This window comes from Spermophilus citellus (genome assembly GCF_964194105.1).
Source record: "Spermophilus citellus genome assembly, chromosome: 2".
In the NCBI taxonomy this organism is placed as follows: domain Eukaryota; kingdom Metazoa; phylum Chordata; class Mammalia; order Rodentia; family Sciuridae; genus Spermophilus; species Spermophilus citellus.
This window is the reverse complement of record NC_138183.1, coordinates 7,050,120-7,069,846: the sequence shown is the minus strand read 5'-3', so window position 1 is coordinate 7,069,846 and position 19,727 is coordinate 7,050,120. Positions and strand designations below refer to the sequence as shown.

The window sequence follows — 19,727 nt, the reverse complement described above, 5'->3', positions numbered from 1 at the left end:
CAAGACTAGGAATGTTGGTGCACCCCTATAATCCCAGTGATTCAGGAGGCTGAGGACAGAGGATCACAAGTTTGAGGTCAGCCTGAGCAATTTAGCAAGACCTTGTTTCAAAATAAAAAAATAGAAAGGGACTGGGGATGCGGCTCAGAGATAAAGTGCTTCTGGGTTGCATTCTTAGTACAACGACAACCAAAAGACAGATATTTGATACATAGAAAAATAGACACCCAGAAAGAGAAAATGACTTGGCTAAAGTCACATACGGGTGAAGCAGAAATAGGTCTTTATTTTGCAGCTTTTGAAGCACCTAACTTTGGGGGAAGATTGGATCCATGTGCTTGTGGACACAGAAAACACACAAGGCTGGGCGGGGCTGGGGCTCGTGGGAGCTGCTCCCATGTGCCACCTCCTCTACGGTGCCTGCCCACCCCCTTGGTTATGACTGGCTTCTGGTCTGCCTTCCCCACTAGGCCATGAGGCACAGGGCCTGGGACAGAATAGGTCAGTAAACCCTGAACCATGGCCAGATTGAATTCCCTGCTCTCCGCCCTGCCCCACGATCTCTCCACCAGCTGGTCATTCCCTCTGACTCCCCAGGCCCCCCAAGAGAGACCAATAAACTCACAAAGGCCATGGTGTACTGGTTGAGCATGAAGTCCCCGCTGACGGCCTGCTGAAAAGCTTCCACAGCAAAGTCTGGGGGTGGGAAGTTGGGGAAGCCCTGGCCCAAGTTCACAGTTTCATACTCTTTGGACAGTTCGACAAACTCCACCCTGGGGACAAACAGAGAGTTGGTCCCAGATCACCCCTCTACCCTGCTGGACTTCTGTTTCCAGGCCAGAGTGAGCATGCCTAGGCCCGATGGCGAAACCTGGACAACTGGCATCTGCCCCCAACCTGTAGACCTGCCTGGGGTCACAATTGGTCCCACAAGTCGACGAGAGATGGACTAGACACTGTGATGAGCACATGGGTCAGCAAGGAGGATTTCAAGCTTCCCTGACCATGACCCAGGAGAAGAAATGTTGTTCCCATCCCAAACACTGCAGAGTACGAAGGACCACAACCACACGGTTTTCTGTCCTTCCCCATCCTACCCTGTTTAAAAACAGCTTTTGAGTGGGCAGGAGATGGGGCTCAGTGGTACTTCTGCCTAACACACACCAGGCCCTGGGTTCCATCTCTAACACTGGGGGTGGGGTGAGATAAATAAATAAATAAAAATAACAAGAACACCTGTGGAGACCCGCCAAGTGATTGCTTAACTCATTACTGGATGTGTCCACAGTATAGTGTGAATGCCCTGACCACATGACCTTCAGGAGGACCTCTGAGGCACACCCTCTGGGCCACTCTGGAGACAGAGCTGACAAGGTCTTCCAGGTACCACAGGCACGACCAGCCTATATCTATCTATGTATCTATCTATCTATCTATCTATATATATATATATGTGTGTGTGTGTATATGTGTATGTATGTATATATATATCTGTATGTATATCTCTAAGTAATCTTTACCCCACTCTGGTCAGAATAGGGTCCTGCCAGCCTATTTATGCAAATTTAGATATCATTTATATCTAAAATCTGTCATCTTCCACCAAGTTCCACAATGCCTCTGGAGGCCCAGAGTTGCTAGGGCTCAGAGTGGGGAGTGACAGGCCCAGAGTCACACAGCAGCAAATGGTAGACCCAAAATTGGAAGGAGGATGTTCCATGGTGGTTGGGACAGGGGATGTGAGGTTCAAAGGCTCCGGGGGGACAGGCTGCCCTCTTGTCTCTTCTGGCATCTCACAGAGCTGGATGCTACCTTATTGGCAAGAGAGCCTTGTGACTGCCCAGACCACTCACAAGAGGCTGAGGGGGCAGCCCGAAGATCAGGCCTCTGCAGGACCAGCCTAGATGGCAGCCAGCAAGGCAGGGCTCTGGGCCCAGATCCTGTTCCCAATGCCATGGCATCCAAGGGGAAGAAGGGGTTCAAGACCTTTGTAAAAACAAAATGCTATACATAGAAGTCTGGAAGAAAAACTGGTTCCAGTTTTTTTTTTCCTGGTACCAGGGAATGAACCCAGGGAACACTCACCACTGAGCCACATCTCCAGCCCTTTCTTTGTATTTTATTTAGAGACCGGTCTCACTGAGCTGCTTAAGGCCTATTTAATGGATAAGGCTGGCTTTGAACTCCCAATCCTCCTGCCTCAGCCTCCAGAGCCACTGGGATTACAGGTGTGCACCTCTCACCTACCTTGGTTCCAATTTTTGTGAAAAAAAAATGTTTTTCTTTGAGCATCAACAGCACAAGTGTTATTCAATGGTGTTTGTGGCGTGTGTTTTAAGAGATGGGGTCAATTTTTTTTTATATTGAGGACTGAACCCAGGGGTACTTTACCACTGAGCTACAACTCAAGAGTTTTGGGAAAGTCCTTGCTAAATTGCCATGGTTGGTCTTGAACTTGAGATTCTCCTGCCTCAGCCTCCCCTGTTGCAGGGACTGCTGGTGTGGCCCCCGTAATCCTTACACATCTTTTTACTGCATTCATTATATCACTGGTAGCAATAGGAACATGGAGCCTTCATATTCAGAAGAAGTTAAAGAAGAAAAAGATATTGGGCTTGGGATATAGCTCGGTGGTAGAGCACTTGCCTAGCATGTGTGAGACCCCAGGTGCAATCCCCAGCATCACACACTCCCCCCCCCCACACACACACACACTCACATACACACAGAACAAAGGAAGAGCGGCTGGGGACAGAGCTCAGCTGGCAGAGTGCTTGTCTCGCATGCACAAGGCCCTGGTTCAATCCCCAGCACCACAAAAAACAAACAGAACAAAGGAAGAAGAAGAAAGAGAAAAAAGCCTTGGGAAAGGCTGGTGAAAAGCTCTGGATCATCCTCCCTTAGATGATCTGACTCCATGGCAAGTGCCGTAGAGTGAAAGGTGGCCTCAGGTACCCGGTGGAGGACTAGCTTCAGGACCTCCTTGCTCCCAGGATACCAAAATCAGCAGAAGCTCAAGTCCCTTAAATAAAATGGCACAGTATCTGCACAGAACCTAGGTGTGTCTTCCCCTGCACTTTTTCAGGGCAGGACCTCAAACGTGCTAGGCAGGTGCTACACCCAGACCCACACACCCAGCCCCTCCCAGATACTTTGTTTTTTTATCTTATATATTTATTATTTGTTTGTTTGCAGTGCTGGGCATGGAACCCAGGGTCTCCAGCATGTTAGGCAAGGAATCCACCAATGAGCTTGACTTCCAGCCCCCTGGGTACTTTAAATCATCTCCACATTACCAACCCCTAACACCAGGGAGGCTGGCATCCTGTATTGTTGGGGAGCAATGGCAAGGACAAAGTCTCTACATGATTGGTACAAATATAATTTTGAAAATTACTTTTAATTTGCACTTGGTTGAATCTGTGGGCATGTGGAGGCCACTGATGCAGACACTCTGCTGTGACCCCAGGAAAGCCCTTTGCCCGTGCCTGGGTCAGTGATTATTGCTATTATACACAGCTGCCTTCTCTGCCCAGGGAGGTATATTTTCTTCTCTTAGGAGCGGGGAGCTAAGCTCAGAGCAGGTATGTGCCCTGTCCCAGGCCATGGCCCAGTAGGGCAAAGCTGAGATTCGAGACTAAGCCTCCTCTGTTGGTGGTAGCTGCCACCTGTACTGGGTACCCCTGAGTTACTGCGACCAGGGATGGCCAACCCACGCCCGAGGGGACCCCCACAAGCTTCCCAGGCCCTCCAGCTCACCAGGGGTTGTATTCCAATCCATCCAGCCTTCGAGCAGGGAGTCGTTTGGCCATGGTGAGCTGGGGACACAGCAAGTGAGGGTCAGCATCACAATCTTCCAGGTGCAGTCATTGTGGAGAGATCTTCTGGCCACAGCCGTGTCCTCCTTCCTGGAGGACCTGTGCTCCCAGGAGGCCAGGCAGCCCCACCTCCTCCCTTCTGTTCCTCCTACCTTCTGGGAAGGCTTCTCTGCCCTCCCCCAGCCCCAGGTTCCCCATCTGCAGAGGCTGCCTGGGTCACACATGGAGCCCTGGCTCCCAGGTCCCAAGGCAGAGGCCTCATGCAGCCGGGATACTTTGACCCAGGAGGGGCCGAGGCTGAGGAGGGTAGGAGGTTGGGAGGACAGCAGCACTCACAGGGGTTTTGCTGAGCTCTTCCAGCTAATTCCCAGAAGGACCTGCCTGGGCCCATTTCACAGATGAGCCAACAGAGGGGGTGGGGGAGTGATGTGTTCAGGGTCACACCTGACTGCCCAGTTTGACCCCAGGCCATGTTCTAACTCACTCAGACCTGGGAGGGCCTCAGGGTCCTCATCCAGATCACACTGTTGTCCCTGGATCCTTCCAGGCCAGCTCCCCGCTGTGCCACAGGTGTCAGAGACTGTCCCAGGCTGATATCCACCCTGCTCAGCCCGCCTTGATAGGAAGCCGCTCCTCCTGGCCTCATCCTCCCCTCAGTACAACAGAGTGGGGCTGCGTGGCAGGGAACTCCTGTCCTGGGGGCTCGCTGTGCCAGGTGGCTGGTGGGTTGGGAGCCGCCTGCCAGGGCCAATAGTGACAGCTGCTGTGGCCCAGATGTCTTCAGTCCCCACAGCGTCCATCCCTCTAGAACCACCTGATAATCCCCACCTGCCAGATGAAGATGCGAGGCCCAGAGGCTCAGGGACTGGCTGGAGGTCAGAGAAGCCGGCCAAGACCTGTCAGGGTGGCTGCACTAGCAGCAGAGGCACCTGGGCCTCCTGCAGGGGCCCTGGACCAGCTGTGCAGTGCCTGGCCCCTCCCCAGTGGGTCACACTGTCCCTTGGCTGAGTCCCTGACACCATGGCCAGGCCTAGCACTCAGCGCACCTCAGAATCATTTGCCACGAGGGAGACGCACACCAGGAACCACCGGCTGCAGCCAAGATGGTGCTGGTGACTGTCTTTGGTCAGTTTACCAGATATATTTCATTGTCTGATGAATAACTATTATTTTCCAAATTTTCTACAATAACCTTTAGCTTTAGTGATTAAAAAATGTGGGAAAGGGGCTGGGGATGTGGCTCAAGCGGTAGCGCCCTCGCCTGGCATGCGTGCCGCCCTGGTTCGATCCTCAGCACCACATACCAACAAAGATGTTGTGTCCGCCGAGAACTAAAAAATAAATAAAAAATTTTTTAAAAATGTGGGGAAAAAAAGAATAAAAAAAAAAGAAAAAAAAATGTGGGAAAAATATGGGAGACAATATATTTTAGAAAAATGTTTGTGATATACACTGATATCAATAAAATAGTCTAGAACACAGTGTGTAGAGAGGTCTATGGTCTTTTTAATAAATCTTTCTATCCACAGACATGTTCTCCTGTAACCATATCTAAATAGGAAAACTTTTGGGAAGGAAATTCATCAAAATGTTCACCAAGCCTCTCTCAAGGAGTGGGATGATGAGTGATTCTGGTTCATGGGTGTGTTTCTCTGTTTCTCAGTTATCCTGGTGGTGGGCACATTATTGGGTTCTGATAAACGTATTCTGTCACTCTGCAACATCTCTGACTGTGGCTGTGACCTTACAATCGCTAATTAGGGAGCATTTTCCCTGGTAAGTTCGTAAAGCCCCAGCACATCCTCCAATCGACAGCATCCTGGGTTCAGTGACATGTGGAGTTACTTTTGAACTGGGGATGAGTTCTATAAAAAGGGTAAAGTGAGGCGAGTCAGGGGCAGTGGGGAGCAGGGGTGTTGGGAGGCAGACCTTGGAGTGAGGGCACTAGGCAGGGCTGGTGGGGGAGGAGTAGGGGTGCAGGGCACAGACTGGCAGGGAGAGGAACAGAGTTGAGGGGAGTTCAGTGGGTTTAGGAAGGAGGTGGAAATCATGGAGATTCCAGAAACGTGGCGTGCTCAAGGGAGTGGCCTTCAAGTGTGGCACTCAGTACTGGGATAAATGAATGCCTGTTCTTATGCTTTACACATAACAGTCATTCAATCAACATTTATGGAGCACCTACTGAGTATCAGGTACTGGGCTGGGCACTGGGATGATCGGGAGGCAGCAGCAGCACCCAAGCTGACCACCCAGATGCACAGCTACGAGGTCTAGAGCAGGGTAGCAGGAGCCAGGCAGGGCTGACAGCCAGGCTGCAGTCAGGGAAGGCTTCCTGAGGGAGCGGGCTCACACACAACCATGAAGCCAGGACCTCGCCAGATCCCAGGAGCCGGGGCCATGCAGGGGCAGGTGCTGGGAGAGGGCACTTACAGAGTGGTGCAAGCACCGGGTGAGCGAGGCTCCGGCCTTCCTGAACATGCCTCCCAGGGCCACGGGGCGCTGCTGACTTCTCCTCCAGGGGCAGAGGAGAGAGGAAGAGCACGCCAGGCCAGAAGCTCAGCACTTGGGTCCTACACACAGTCTAACAACAACAGCTTGTCACTGTGCCAGACACGTGCCAGAGCGCTCCGCTGCAGGATTATATATACCACACCGTCCTCTCGACAACCCTCCCACACACACACGTGTACACACACAGTCACACACATATCAGAAAACCAGAGTGATCTTTAAAAGTTCAAATCAGCTTCAGTGCAGAAGTGACCCAGTGAGGAGCACTGATAGAAGGTGAGACCGTTGGGGAGCATGATGGTGAGACAGAGGAGGGGACAGTGGAATAAGCCCCTGGATGCAATAAGTGATTACCCTTTGTGGCACAATCTGGTGCCTCTCCACCCTTGGGCTTTGTTCCCAGACCCACCAGGAGACCCTAAAAACACCACAGAAGCGAACGCTTGCAAAGATGAAGCCCTCACCTGGGAACAATCCAGACAAACCCTCTGACTTCACTTTTGGTTTTTTGGTACCAGGGATTTAATCCGGGGGCACTTAACCACTGAGCCACATCCCCAGACCTTTTTTATATTTTAATATGGACATGGGGCTGGGGATGTGGCTCAAGCGGTAGCGCGCTCGCCTGGCATGCGCGGGGCGCTGGGTTCGATCCTCAGCACCACATACAAACAGAGATGTTGTGTCCATCAAAAACTGAAAAATAAATATTAAAAATAATTCTTTCTCTCTCTCTCTCCCTCCCCCCCCCCCATCTTAAAAAAAAAATATGGACAGAGCCTCGCTAAGTTACTTAGGGCCTTGCTAAGTTGCTGAGGCTGGCCTCAAATTTGCAATTCTCCTGCCTCGGCCTCCTGAGCTGCTGGGATCATAGGTGTGTGCCACCTCGCCCAACAGCTTCACTTTTTTTTTTTTTTTTTTTTAAAGAGAGAGTGGGGAGAGAGAGAGAGAGAGAGAGAGAATTTTTAATATTTATTTTTTAGTTCTCGGCGGACACAACATCTTTGTTGGTATGTGGTGCTGAGGATCGAACCCGGGCCGCACGAATGCCAGGCGAGCGCGCTACCGCTTGAGCCACATCCCCAGCCCAGCTTCACTTCTTTTGATACAACTTAAAAATCACTGACTTAGGAGGTCACTGAGCTGGGCAATACGGGATTAGATTCCTCACAGCTGGTTGAGGATCACACCTCTGACACATGGGTCCTGACAACAGTTGCCAGGTTACTTTTCAGGGACTTGAAGGCTGCTTTGACTCCTGGGCCTGCCGATGTGTGGTGGGTGACTGGAATGGCATCTCTGTCTTCATGTGACATCTGTCACTTTGCTGCCTTGACCTTTGGGATTGATTCTACTGGGCCCTGCACGTGGCCATGTGGGTTGCGGGCTGGCACTGGTGTGTGTTTTCTCGTGCTTTCTCAGCAGCTACAGTAGCCCAAGTCCTTTGGATCCATTGTAAGGCCCAGGGAGAGCCACAAGGCCAGGACATTTGCACAGGAGAATGGCGCCAGCTACACTAGGAAATGTCAACTGTGACCACCTGGTGGTCCAAATTTCATGCAAGAAGAAACATCTTTTGGATCTGGAAATTACCAAATCTATCACTCTCGCAAGCCAATGAAAGCCTGTTCTCCCTGTGTCTGGAGAGCAGCCTGGTCCCTTGGTCAGGATTGTCTTCCCCTAGCTGAAGTCCCAGTTACCCACTTTGGCAAAGGCCCAACTAAAGCCCTGCCTGTGTGTTTGTGCCTGTGTTTGACAAGATTTCATTTCTACCATCACTGAGTCAAAAGTTCCCATGCCCAATATTGTTTTTAAAAAAAAAAAAAAAGCAAGGGGAATAAAAGTCACTGTAGATGAAATAAGAGTTAACAGAAAAGGAGAAAGGAAGCAAGAAAGGACGCGCCTAGCTGGAGGACAGGTGCGTAAATGAACGGAGGAGAACTGACAATGCGGGAATCAACTCTCACCTGGGCGGTGATGTGAGGAGGGTGGCGGGACAGTGACCTCGACAAGTGCTGCAGGCTCAATTGACAACAAACCTGGAAGGAAACTACAGTCAGGCCAAAGGAAGGCGTTTGCGGGTTTGAAAGGCACTGCAGCATCCAGGGCCTGGGTTCTGAGCACAGAGGAGAAGGGTGGAATTTTAAAAGGCCAAGCCTGCAGCTGCCCAGCTGCTTCACGGAAGGATGGTGGAGGGGGCCGAGGGTGCGCTGCTGCGCTAGGATCTGTGGGGAGGCACTGCTGCTCAGCGGCTGCAGGCGCGACGACGGGCATAGGCGAGGGCCCAGGATGTGCAGTTGCTGTGCTGTGGCCCAGTTCACAAATACTCAGGGGAGCACACGCATGGGCTCCAGTCCCTCAAAAGCTCCTTGGCTTTATTTTGGGGATGCTGAATCAAAGTGCAACCTTTAAAAAAAATTTATAGTTGTAGATGGGCAGAATGTCTTTATTTTATTTGCTTCATTTTTATGTGGTGCTGAGTATCAAACCCAGTGCCTCACACATGCTAGGCAAGTGCTCTGCCACTGAGTCCCAGCCCCAGCTCCCTCCTTTTTTTTTTTAGCATTCTAATCCTAGGTTTATTCAATACATTTTAATCATTCTAGACAACAAAGTACAAATACAATCTTATCTAAAATGCCACAAAGTTATAAAACTCAAAACAAATTTTATAGTACGGACTGTGCAATAAGAGAAAAAAAAAAACAACAATGTATACGTTGCCAAGGTGTCCTGCAAGACCACAGTGAATATCAGTCAGAAGAGGGGGTTCTGTAATGTCCTCCCAGAGCTGGCTCTCACCTTGCTCACCAATTTCAATGTGTAAGGGATAGGTGGGGCAGGGGGGTGCAGGAGGACAGAAAGACAGAACCATTAATAGCAACTAACAGGTGGGGGGACCACCCTGGAGGCTGGAGGAGAATTCAGGCAGCAGGCAGTTGGGGGGGTAAGGCCAGGTCTACCAAGAATGGTGGATTGGTCCCCTTTCCTATAGACATAGCACATCAACAGCAAGGGCACAACCAGGTTTGCCAGACTGGCTCAGGTCATCTGTGAAGAGGCTGGGCCACACTGCCATCTGGAAGCTTTCCCAGCCCTTTTTATTGTCTTGAGACAGGGTCTCACTAAGTTGCTAAGGGCCTCACTACATTTCTGAAGCTGGCTTTGAACTTGCCATCCTCCTGCCTCAGCCTCCTAAGCTGCTGGGATTACAGGTGTGCACCACCACACCTGACTCCTATACTTTATTCTAAAAAATGAACTGTGTGTGGATCACCAGACTCAATGTTTGAACTGAGACAGTAACATTCTGTGACCCTGTGAAATATACATTTGGTCTCCCTCCTAGTTTCCTCCGACTCTTCAAAGCAATAGTATCTTTTTGTGTGCTACTGAGTTGACCAATGGCTGGAAGCCCCTGGGTAGCTTCAGAAGAGGGGCTGCTCACCAGAAAGACCACAGCAACTCTAGCAGGCTGGTTTCAATCCCACCCCTTGAGCTTGGAGGAGAGTAAGCAGTTGAAGGCTAAGTTGATGGCCAAGGGCGGATGGTCTAAACAATATTTTTTTTTTTTAGTAGATGGACATGATGCCTTTATTTTCTTTATTTATTTTTATATGATGCTGAGGATTGAACCCAGTGCCTTACACATGCTAGGCAAGTGCTCTTCCACTAAGCTATAGCCCCAGCCCCTGGACATAAAGGTTTTAAGATATATCCAGGACTTGCTTCAAAACTACCCAGATGGAAGAACTGGGAAAATAGCTGGGGTACAGCAAAGTGAGATGAGCCATGAATTGAAGTTTGGGGGCCATTATATTCTCTCCCTTTGTATCTGTTGGAAATGCGACATATCCATGAGGAGGAAGGCAGAGCCACAATGTGGAAGGAGCCCGGGACCCTGGTGATGGAGGAAGCATGGTTCACCTCTGGACTGAGGGTATGGGAGTGGGGAAGGAGGGGGAAGGAGGGGGAGGGAGGGGGAAGGAGGGGAAGACATCAAATTTTGGATCTCGTTTAAGCCGTTGGCTCCATTAACAGCCAGTTGAGGTTTAACTGATGTGCCCTATTGAGGCCTGCAGCCAAAAGCCACTCCAGAGAGCACCACTGTGTCTGAACAAGCTGCAGTGAGGATAAAAGCAACACAGGCTCCACCCTTTTTATTGCCCAGAGGGTGTTGGAACTTATAAAATTTGAACTTCGGTTGAATGCTTGAGGGAGGAGAAAACCCAGGGTTTTCTCTGAATGACAGGGATAATTTAGGGTTGGGCACCTCAACGTATTTTATTTATAGGAATGGCTGGCTGTAGGGAGGCTGCAGCTGTGACTGGTAGAAGCAGCTGTCACTTACGTAAGCCTGGGTGTTTGGGACTGTGTGCCTTGACAGCGTTCATGGTTGTCTGTGTTTGGATGGGATTACTCAGCATGGCCATGGGGTGGCCTTGTCTGATGCTGATGTTCTGGGCAACTGCTCATGTTCAACAGGAAAGCACAGTCTTAACTGTGGGTGCCAGGCGGCTTTACTCCTCCTGAAGAATAAAATCCAGAGCCCTTGGATGGGGGATCCAGGTTCCATCTCCAGCATTGCAAAAACAAGACAAAAACAACAACAAAAACCAAACCAATCCACAGAGCTGGATGAGATCTCATGAGGGGCCATGGGTCCCACCTCACTTCCTGTGGCCGTCCCACTTTGTCGCTGCTTCCAGGCATGCTGTTCCCTAATATCCATTGCTCTATAGCCATCAGCAAGTCCTTCTGTAGAGGGCCAGGCAGGTGGCAGTGGATCTGGCTGTGGGTGGTAGTGTGCCCACCCTGTAACGGGGCGAGAGACCCCTCATGTCATAGCCAGACATGATGGAGCCTGTGCCATGCTCTGGCAGTAGAGCTGAATCACCAGTGGCATTTGGTGAGAGCCCCCTGCCCTTCTCTCCATGCTGGATGGAATGAGTTGCTACAGGGAGGTGTTTGGACCTCGTGGATTTGGGCAAGAGTCTGGAGAGGTGGGAGACCGTGATGGGCCTGGGCTGTTAATGGAGCAAATGGCTTAAATGAGATCCAAATTTTGATGTCTCCCTGTCCCTCCCCCTCTCTCCCCCCTTCCTCCCCCTCCCTCCCCCTCCCTCCCCCCTTCCTCCCCCTCCCTCCCCCCTTCTTACCCACTCCCATACCCTCAGTCCAGAGGTGAACCATGCTTCCTCCATCACCAGGGTCCCGGGCTCCTTCCACATTGTGGCTCTGCCTTCCTCCTCATGGATATGTCGCATTTCCAACAGATACAAAGGGAGAGAATATAATGGCCCCCATACCTCAATTCATGGCTCATCTCACTTTGCTGTACCCCAGCTATTTTTCCAAAGAACAGAAGCAATGGTACAATCCATTCTGTGAATTCTACTAGTGTGACTCTGAAACTCCTCCATGGAGAGGTGGCATCTTGTTCCCCCTCCCATGACACTGGGGGCAGCTCTGTGACTGCCCTGGCCTAGAGTGGGCCAGCTGTAACAGGTGTGGCATCCAAGGCTTGTGTGAAACAATGCCTCTCACGTCTGCCCTGCTCTCTTGGCACATTCACTCCTGGAACCTGGCCATCATGCTTGAGAAAGTCCAAAGGGCCTGAGGAAGGCCCACGTGGAGAGGAAACTAGGCCCGGGCCAAGTCCCTTCCTGGCTAACAGAAAGCTCCAAGTTGCCCGAGACTCGGGAGCTGTCTTGGAAGTGGACTCTCCACCCGGGTCGAGGCACCCCTGCTGACGCCACGTGCAGCAGCAATGAGCTGGCCAAGCTGCAGAGTTGAGAAGCACAGGGTTCAGGATGTTTGCAACGCAGCAACAGGTCGTTAGGTGGCAACAAGTTGTAAAATCAAGATTTTGTGATTAGAGCCACCTTTCTCACAAGCAAGAAATAAACTTCTATCTTGCTGAAGCTGTTTTTATTTCAGATCTCTGCTGTTTGGTTGTGTTAGCTTCCATTGCTGTGACAAATCACCTGAGAATAACAACTTCAAGGAGGAAAGACTTAATTTGGCTCCCAGTTTCAAAGGTTTCAGCCTGGGGTAACCTGGCTCTGTCACTATGGGCCTTGCTGGCAGAAGGGCGAGGGGAAGGAAAGCCACCAGCTCATGGCAGCCAGAAAGCAGAGAGGATGGGGTGTGCTGGGGACAAGATATAACCCCCCAGGACCCACTCTCTTCAACTAGGTCCCACCTCCTGCAGTTTCCACGCCTCCCCCAATAAAGCAAACAAATTCTGGATTCTTCAGCGGATCAATCCATTGATGAAGTCAGAGCCCTCAAGATCCAATCACCTTCCTGAAGGCCTCTGGACGCTGCTGCACTGGGGACCAAGCCCCTGGGAGACGTTCCATATCCAAGCCATAACACTGTGCCACCTCAGGGCCTCTTCTGCCATTGCTGTCCCCTCTCCCTGGAGTGCTCTCTCCTGTGTGTCTGCAAGTTCCCTTCCTCATCAGAAAGCCTGCCCTGAGCCCCCTGCATAAAATAGTGCCCTCATCTGCAGCTCCTTTGCCGTTCTCTCTTTCTCTGTAGACCGCATCACCACCTGCCATTATGCCGTCTATTTCTGTGTGTGTTTCTTCAGTGCTCGTGTCCTTTGCTCCAACACAAGGTGCCAGAAGACCGGAATTGGTCTGCCCTACTTACTACAGTCCCCGGCAGCAGCCTGGCATGTAGCAGTGCTCAGTAAACCTTGGCGGAATGATCCAAACACTCTGGCCTCTCAGATCCTATTCTTCCTCTCACACGCTCATCCCTTGGGGCAGTGATTTGTGATCCCTTGAGACTGATGCCTGTTTATTTTCTTATTTGGGGGAATTGAACCCAGGGCCATGCATATGGCATGCACTCTGCCACTGAGTTACACCCTCAGTCCTCAACACCCTCTTTATACCAAATAGATCAAATGAGCAGGCCAAGCTGCAGAGTTTTCTCCTTTTCTCTCCTGAAATAGTTTAAATACCCAATATAAGCTATGGATTCACTTGCTTCTAGCCTGCATGGTTTCTAGGAGAGGATGCATATAATTCTAAGGCATCCTGTCTGCCCTCCTCCCTTCTTTTTTGTGGTGCTGGGGACTGAACCCAAGGTCTCCTGAAGGTTAAGTAAGTGCCCTACCACTAAGCTATATCTCCAACCCCTCAAAAAAATTTTTTTCTTCATCTTCAATTTTCTGAGCTTTCAATATGATATGCCAAGATTTGGTTTTGTTTTGTTTGCATTTAAAAAATTTATTTATTTATCCTAATTTGTTATGTATGACAGTAGAATGCATTGGAATTCATATTACAAATATACAGCACAATTTTTCATATCTATGGCTGTACGCAAAGTATATTCACACCATTCATGACTTCATACAAGTTCTTAAGGTAATGAGGTCCATCTCACTCCAACATCTTTTTGACACTCCTTGCCCACTTCTTTCCTTGCCCTCCCCTCTGCCCTATCTAAGTTAATCTAATCCTCCCATGCTCCCCCTCCCTATCCCACTATGAATCAACCAACCCTCTTATATCAGAGAAAACATTTGGAATTTGTTTTTTTTTTTTTTTGGGGGGGGGATTGGCTAACTTCAGTTAGCATCATATTCTCCCACTCCATCCATTTACCTGCAAATGCCATAATTTTATTCTCTTTTATTGTTGAGTAATATTCCGTTGTGTATGTATACCACAGTTTCTTTATCCATTCATCCACTGATGGGCATCTAGGTTGGTTCCACAGTTTAGCTATTGTGAATTGTGCTGCTATAAACATTGATGTGGCTGTGTCCCTATAGTATGCTGTTTTTAAGTCCTTTGGGTATAAACCGAGGAATGGGATAGCTGGGTCAAATAGTGGTTCCATTCCCAGATTTCCAAGGAATCTCCACACTGCTTTCAGATTGGCTGCACCAACTTGCCGTCCCACCAACAGTGTATGAGTGTGCCTTTTCCCCACATCCTCACCAACACTTATTGTTGTTTGTATTGTTTGCATTTTTTCTGCCTGGTGTTCTGAGAGGTTCCTGGATCTTGGCGTCTGATGTTAACTTGGGAAAACTTCTCAGTCATTATTGCTGCAAGTATTGCTTCTGCTCCTTTCTTTTTTCCTTCTCCTCTGGCATTCCCCTTATATGTTACACCTTTCCTACTTGTCTCCTAGTTCTTGAATATTCTATTCTGTTTTCTTTTTTATCCCCAGTGATTCTTCTCTTTGCTTTTCCATTTTCATTATTTCTGCTGTCATATCCTCAAGCTGAGAGGGTCTTTCCTCAGCTGGACCCAGGCTACTGAGGTAAGTAAATTATTCATACTGAGGTGAAGTCACTATTCATTTTGTTTTTTGAACCTGAGCATTTCTGTTGGATCTTCCCATTCCTCTACTTGTCTGTTCCTGCACATTGTCTTTCTTTTCCTTTTTCCCCTGGAGCCCTTAGCATATCAGTCATGGTTGTTTGCAGCGCCTGGTCTAGCTTCTCAGGAGGGCAGGTCTTGTCAAGAAAATCAGAAGGGCTGGGGGTGTAGCTCGGGGGTAGAGAATACTCGGGCATATGTCAAAATTGTTACTTCTCCCCCTGCCAGAAGTAGGAAATTCCCCTCCAGTGCTCACGGTGGGGAACGGCAGGGCTCTGGGAGGCAGGGCTCACGATGCTGCTTCCCTTTAAACTTTTAAGTCTTAGACTTGCGCACACTGAGCCCCTAGAAATCCATCCATTTCAGCTCAGGGCCCGCTCCCAAGTCCAGGTTCTGGGAGTTTCTACTCCAGGAAGTTGGGTTTCTGTGCATCTATTTGCCTGTCTTTCTCTCCAATTCTGGGGCAGCAATTTGTCCTGTGACCTCAGTTCTCTGATGGATCTAAGAGGGGTATGCTGGTTCTTCAGTCAGTTCAGATTTTTACTTGTTAGGATGGTTAAGTTGCCCAGGCTGGCCTCAAACTTGCAATCCACCTGCCTCAGCCTCCTAAGTGGCTGGGATCCCAGGCGAGCACCACTGTACCCAGCCAAAAATGGATATTTTGGTATGAAAGTGCTCAGGCTTGCCCACACCCACACTAGAAGGTTCCATAAGGAGACCATAAAGAAATAAGTTCAGGGCTGGGCTGTAGCTCGGGGTAGAGGGCTGGCCTAGCATCGTGGCATGCACAAGACCTTGGTTCCATTCCCAACACAACACATAAAAAAACTGGCATGACTTGAGCAACAAGGGAAGCCAGTCCCTTCCATGGGCAGTCATTTCTGCCTTTCAGAGCATTTTCAAGTACTTAAGAGGAGCCACCCGTCCACAGGTGGGTCTCCGTTCTCTGTCACCAACTTCTCCCAAGCATCTCCTCTGGCCAGGCCCTGGCATCGTGCTGAGATTACAGCAGAGACCTGGTCCAGCAAGACCTTGCCACACGGGGAGCTGGAAACACCCCTCAGTGTTTCTCTACTCACCCAGCAAGTACTTCCTGACCAGGGCGGGCATGTGTGCGGCTCCAGCCCTCTGCCCCAGAGGCAACACTGAAGTCCTAATCCTCAGTACCTAAGAATGGGACCTTGTTGGGAGCTGCCACAACAAGGTCCCACAACCGAGCGCCCTCAGCCCTGAGCCCTGAGTGTGGGGGTGTGGCGAGCCAGCCCCGGCTGTGTGTGAACCAGGGGCGCACAGGGTGGGCTGGACCCACGCTGCCTCTCTGTTTGGGCGGGTGACGGAAGTGCCTTTTCGCTGGCTCTGCCCGTGATCCCACACAGCACATGAGATGGGCGTGGCCTCCCTAGCTGACAGGGGACATCCTGAAGCTAGACTCCACCCGCTGAAGCCTGACCCCTGGCCTCACTGAATGGCTTCTCCCCCATAAGAGGGCTCAGGGCGCTCCTCGCTCTTTCTTGCCTGCCTTGCCCCCTGTGGGAGCTGCGGCTGTGGAGCCGTGGCTGAACCAAAGAAAAGGTACTTCCTGTGTCTGCGTCTTGGAGTGACCCTGACGGGTTCAGTCGTGTGATGCAACAGGATCTTACTGGGAAATGGGATCTTTGTGGATGAATCAAATCAAGACAAGGTCAAATTGGTTTAGGGTGGATCCTAATCCACCTGGTGTCCTTATAAGATGGGCAGGAGAGACACAGGCACACAGGAAAATGGCACGGGAAGATGGCCGAAGTGAGTGATGCACCTACTAGCCAGGGACGCCAGGGATGGCTGAGGAAGCCAGAAGCTCAGGGAGGGGTATGGGAGAGATCCTCCGCTGGAACCGCACAGAAAGCACGCAGCCCCGTTGATCCCTTGACTTTGGGCTCATAACCTCCAGTACCACTGGGGAATAAATTTTAGTTGTTTAAAACTATACACTTTAGAAAGCTGCTACTTTGTTAGGACAGCCCCAGGACATTAGTGCCAGGTCACTAGAGGGCTGAGTCCCAAAGGAAGAGAAAAGATGTACTAGGCCAAAAGAATGGCAGGTGCAGGGGCTGGGGGCGGACAGGAGCTGGTGGACTCAGGAACTGAGGTCACTGTGGAGCTCATCCTATTGACTCGGTTCCCGTGAGAACCCTGCAGGATGCCTGGGGCTGACCACCTGTGCTCTGGAGCAACACAGATTGTTATCGTTCCAGGAGGGACATTCCCTATGTCACATCAGGGGAGAGTGGTGTTGGGTGCTTCAGCCTCAGAACACTCAGCTAAAGGACGAGAGGCCTAAGGCCAGGTATGAGTCCAGAGGCAGTGGAGGTAGGTATTGTGACCACTGTGTGTTCTAGGGGGACCAACCGTCAGTTTGCCTTTTAAAGTCAGTTTCCTTATCTATGAAATAACTACAAATAGTTCAAGGAAAGCACTTTACCTACTCGTGGACTCACAGAGACGCCCAGTAGATGATGGACGCTACTTATAGAGTGGGTGCTTCTTTTTTTATTGAAGTTCTGGGGATGGAAGCCAGGGCCTTGTGCATGCTAGATCCCCGAGCTCAGTGGGTACTTTATATGAATACTCGTTAAATTAACTTAACAGGGTACAGGGGGCTCAAGGTATGTGAATTCACACTGCACCTTGGCTGGTCAACTTCTCCATCAGTTACAAAAGGGCTATTTAGAGCTGGGGACTTGGGGTGTAGCTCGGTGGTAGAGCTTGCCTGGCATGGACAAATCCTTGGGTTCAGTCCCCAGTACTGAAAAAAAAAAGGCAAAAAAGGCATAGATCTGAAAGCCCATGATACTTTGAGAGGACCATAAAAATGTCTTAATTTTAATTTCTTTTAAAATGTAAGAAAAGATAATAATTAATGTGGGATAATGAATTCAGTCTGGATGCTTGTTCTTTCTAGAAACATGGGTGTCAAACATAACTCTTGCATTCTTTTTACAGAGAAAGGGACCTCGGAAGGCAACAGTGACTAAGGTCCAGGAGAGTGGTAATCTGGTATTGAACACAGGTAAATCTGTGTGTGGTTGGGATTTCGTGTGCAAATATGAGTGTCTGGGGCTGGGGATGTGGCTCAAGCGGTAGCGCGCCCGCCTGGCATGCGTGCGGCCCGGGTTCGATCCTCAGCACCACATACCAACAAAGATGTTGTGTCCGCCGATAACTAAAAAATAAATATTAAAAAAATTCTCTCTCTCTCTCTCTCTCTCTCTCTCCTCTCTCACTCTCTCTTTAAAAAAAAAATGAGTGTCTGCACTTGAGCATCTCTCTGTGCACATCTGTTGTGTCTGTGAACATGTGAGTGTAGTGGGGGCAGTTTCTAGGAACCTTAAAGGGAGGGGCTCATGAGGGTCTGAGCCAAGGGCCACACCGCGCCTCCCTCGCCCAGGTGTCTGGGAGGTGCCCTGGGCGGCTCGGGGACTTGTTGTTCCTGAAGCGGCCAGCAGGGGGCGCGCGGAGCCGCCTGGTCCTGACCGGGCTAGGTGGTCCCGCGGCTCTGAGTGTGGGCACAGGGCAACCTGGGTGCCCTTTAGGGACTGTCGTCTCACTCTACAGAGGAGGCCCGGCGCAGCGTGGGCGCTTGTACAGGCTCAGTGGGGGACGCAGGGCTGCTGGCTTCCTAGTCCCCAGTTCTCCGGTGACTAGGGACCTGCCTGGGGATTCACTCCTGGGCACCAGGGCTGTGGCCAGGGCCTCCTCCTACTCGCTCTGAGACAGCCTTTCCCAGGCCACGTCCACCTCCTACTCCCCAAGCCTCCCCTCTTCCCAGGGCTCCCCTAGTCAGTCCTCCAACGCTGAGGACCTAAGGGTAAAGACGATGGCCTTCTATTTACTCTGAGCGCCTTACAGGTCCCAGCCCTTTCAATTTTTTTATTTTCTTCAAATTTTAAAAATTCTGATAAGATGCAGGTCATATAAAAATTTTCACCATTTCTAAGTGGATGGTTGACAATATTAAACTCTCACATTGTTGGGAACCATCACTGCCATCCTCCTCCTGAGCCTGTTTCATCCTGTAAAACTGCAACTCTGTGCCCATTAAACAATAATGTCCCTTTCCCCATCCACCAGCCTGTTTTCAGCCTGTTCTCTCCCTCCCTCCCTCCCTCCCTCCCTTCCTTCCTTCCTTCCTTCCAAGGGCACTTTGCCACTAAGCCACATCCCCAACCCTTTCTATTTTTTAATTTTGAGACAGGGTCTTACTAAGTTGCCAAGGCTGGTCTCAAACTTGAGGTCCTCCTGCCTCAGCCTCCCAAGTGGCTGGGATTACAGACATGCACCATGGAACCTGGGTGGGTGCATCACTTTTAACCCCAGGAAAAAGATTCCATCCAGAAGCTGAGTCACATACCCAAAGCCAAAGATGACAAGAGCCAGGATTTGAACTCAAGGACTCTGACTTCAAAGCCTATACTTACTGCCACTGTGGAGCATGGGAGACTTGGAGCAGTGACGTGGTGGCTGCTCCTCATTCTGAGGGCACCAAAGATGCAGAGACTGATGGATGCTCAGTGGAAAATGGGAGAATGCAATCTAGTCAGGCACGTATTATGGGTGAGGATACTGATAACTGGGGAAGGGGGAATGACCCACCAGGTTGCTACTGGGGCCAGCTCACCTGAGTCCCAGGCTGGGTATTTTTCTGTTCCTAACAGGCTGGGTCTTCCACCTGGCACAGAGTAACTGGTCAATAAACTCACTGAATGAGAGGAGGAATGTCTCCTGATACCCAGAGTGAGTTGTCACAGACTCTACCCTACTGCTCCACACCTGACGGGGGCCGGCCACACACCTTAGTACCTCAGCAAAGACTGGACTGGTCATGTGCTACTCCCGCAGCCACCACCATGTGTAAAAGTATGAATTCTCCTATCCTTTAAGGAGTGCATGATCTAATGAAGGAAGCCAAAAGCAACCTGGCCAAGTCAGTACAGATGAGCCTTAACAGACAAAGGATTCTGGGCTGGGGCTGGGGCTCAGCGCTAGAGTGCTCATCTAGTGTGTGTGA

General features: G+C 50.4%; 1 protein-coding gene across 6 annotated transcripts in view; it reads right to left on the bottom strand.

The window, feature by feature from the left end:
- The window catches only part of LOC308633120 (kynurenine--oxoglutarate transaminase 1), a 31,951-nt gene that overhangs the window by 4,118 nt on the left and 8,106 nt on the right, over nucleotides 1-19,727 (bottom strand). Inside the window, exons 2-5 of one of the 6 annotated variants that reach the window (XM_081265653.1) lie at nucleotides 8,297-8,368; nucleotides 6,249-6,399; nucleotides 3,760-3,818; nucleotides 626-773 (exon numbers count right to left, since the gene is read on the bottom strand). In XM_081265653.1, the coding sequence (XP_081121779.1) occupies nucleotides 626-773; nucleotides 3,760-3,818; nucleotides 6,249-6,296 (255 nt within the window). In that variant the 5' untranslated portion in view covers nucleotides 6,297-6,399; nucleotides 8,297-8,368. Of the gene's footprint in view, nucleotides 1-625; nucleotides 774-3,759; nucleotides 3,819-6,248; nucleotides 6,400-8,296; nucleotides 8,369-19,727 lie in introns of those variants that run through there. The other 5 variants (XM_081265655.1, XM_081265652.1, XM_081265656.1 and 2 more) reach the window with 5 other exon arrangements.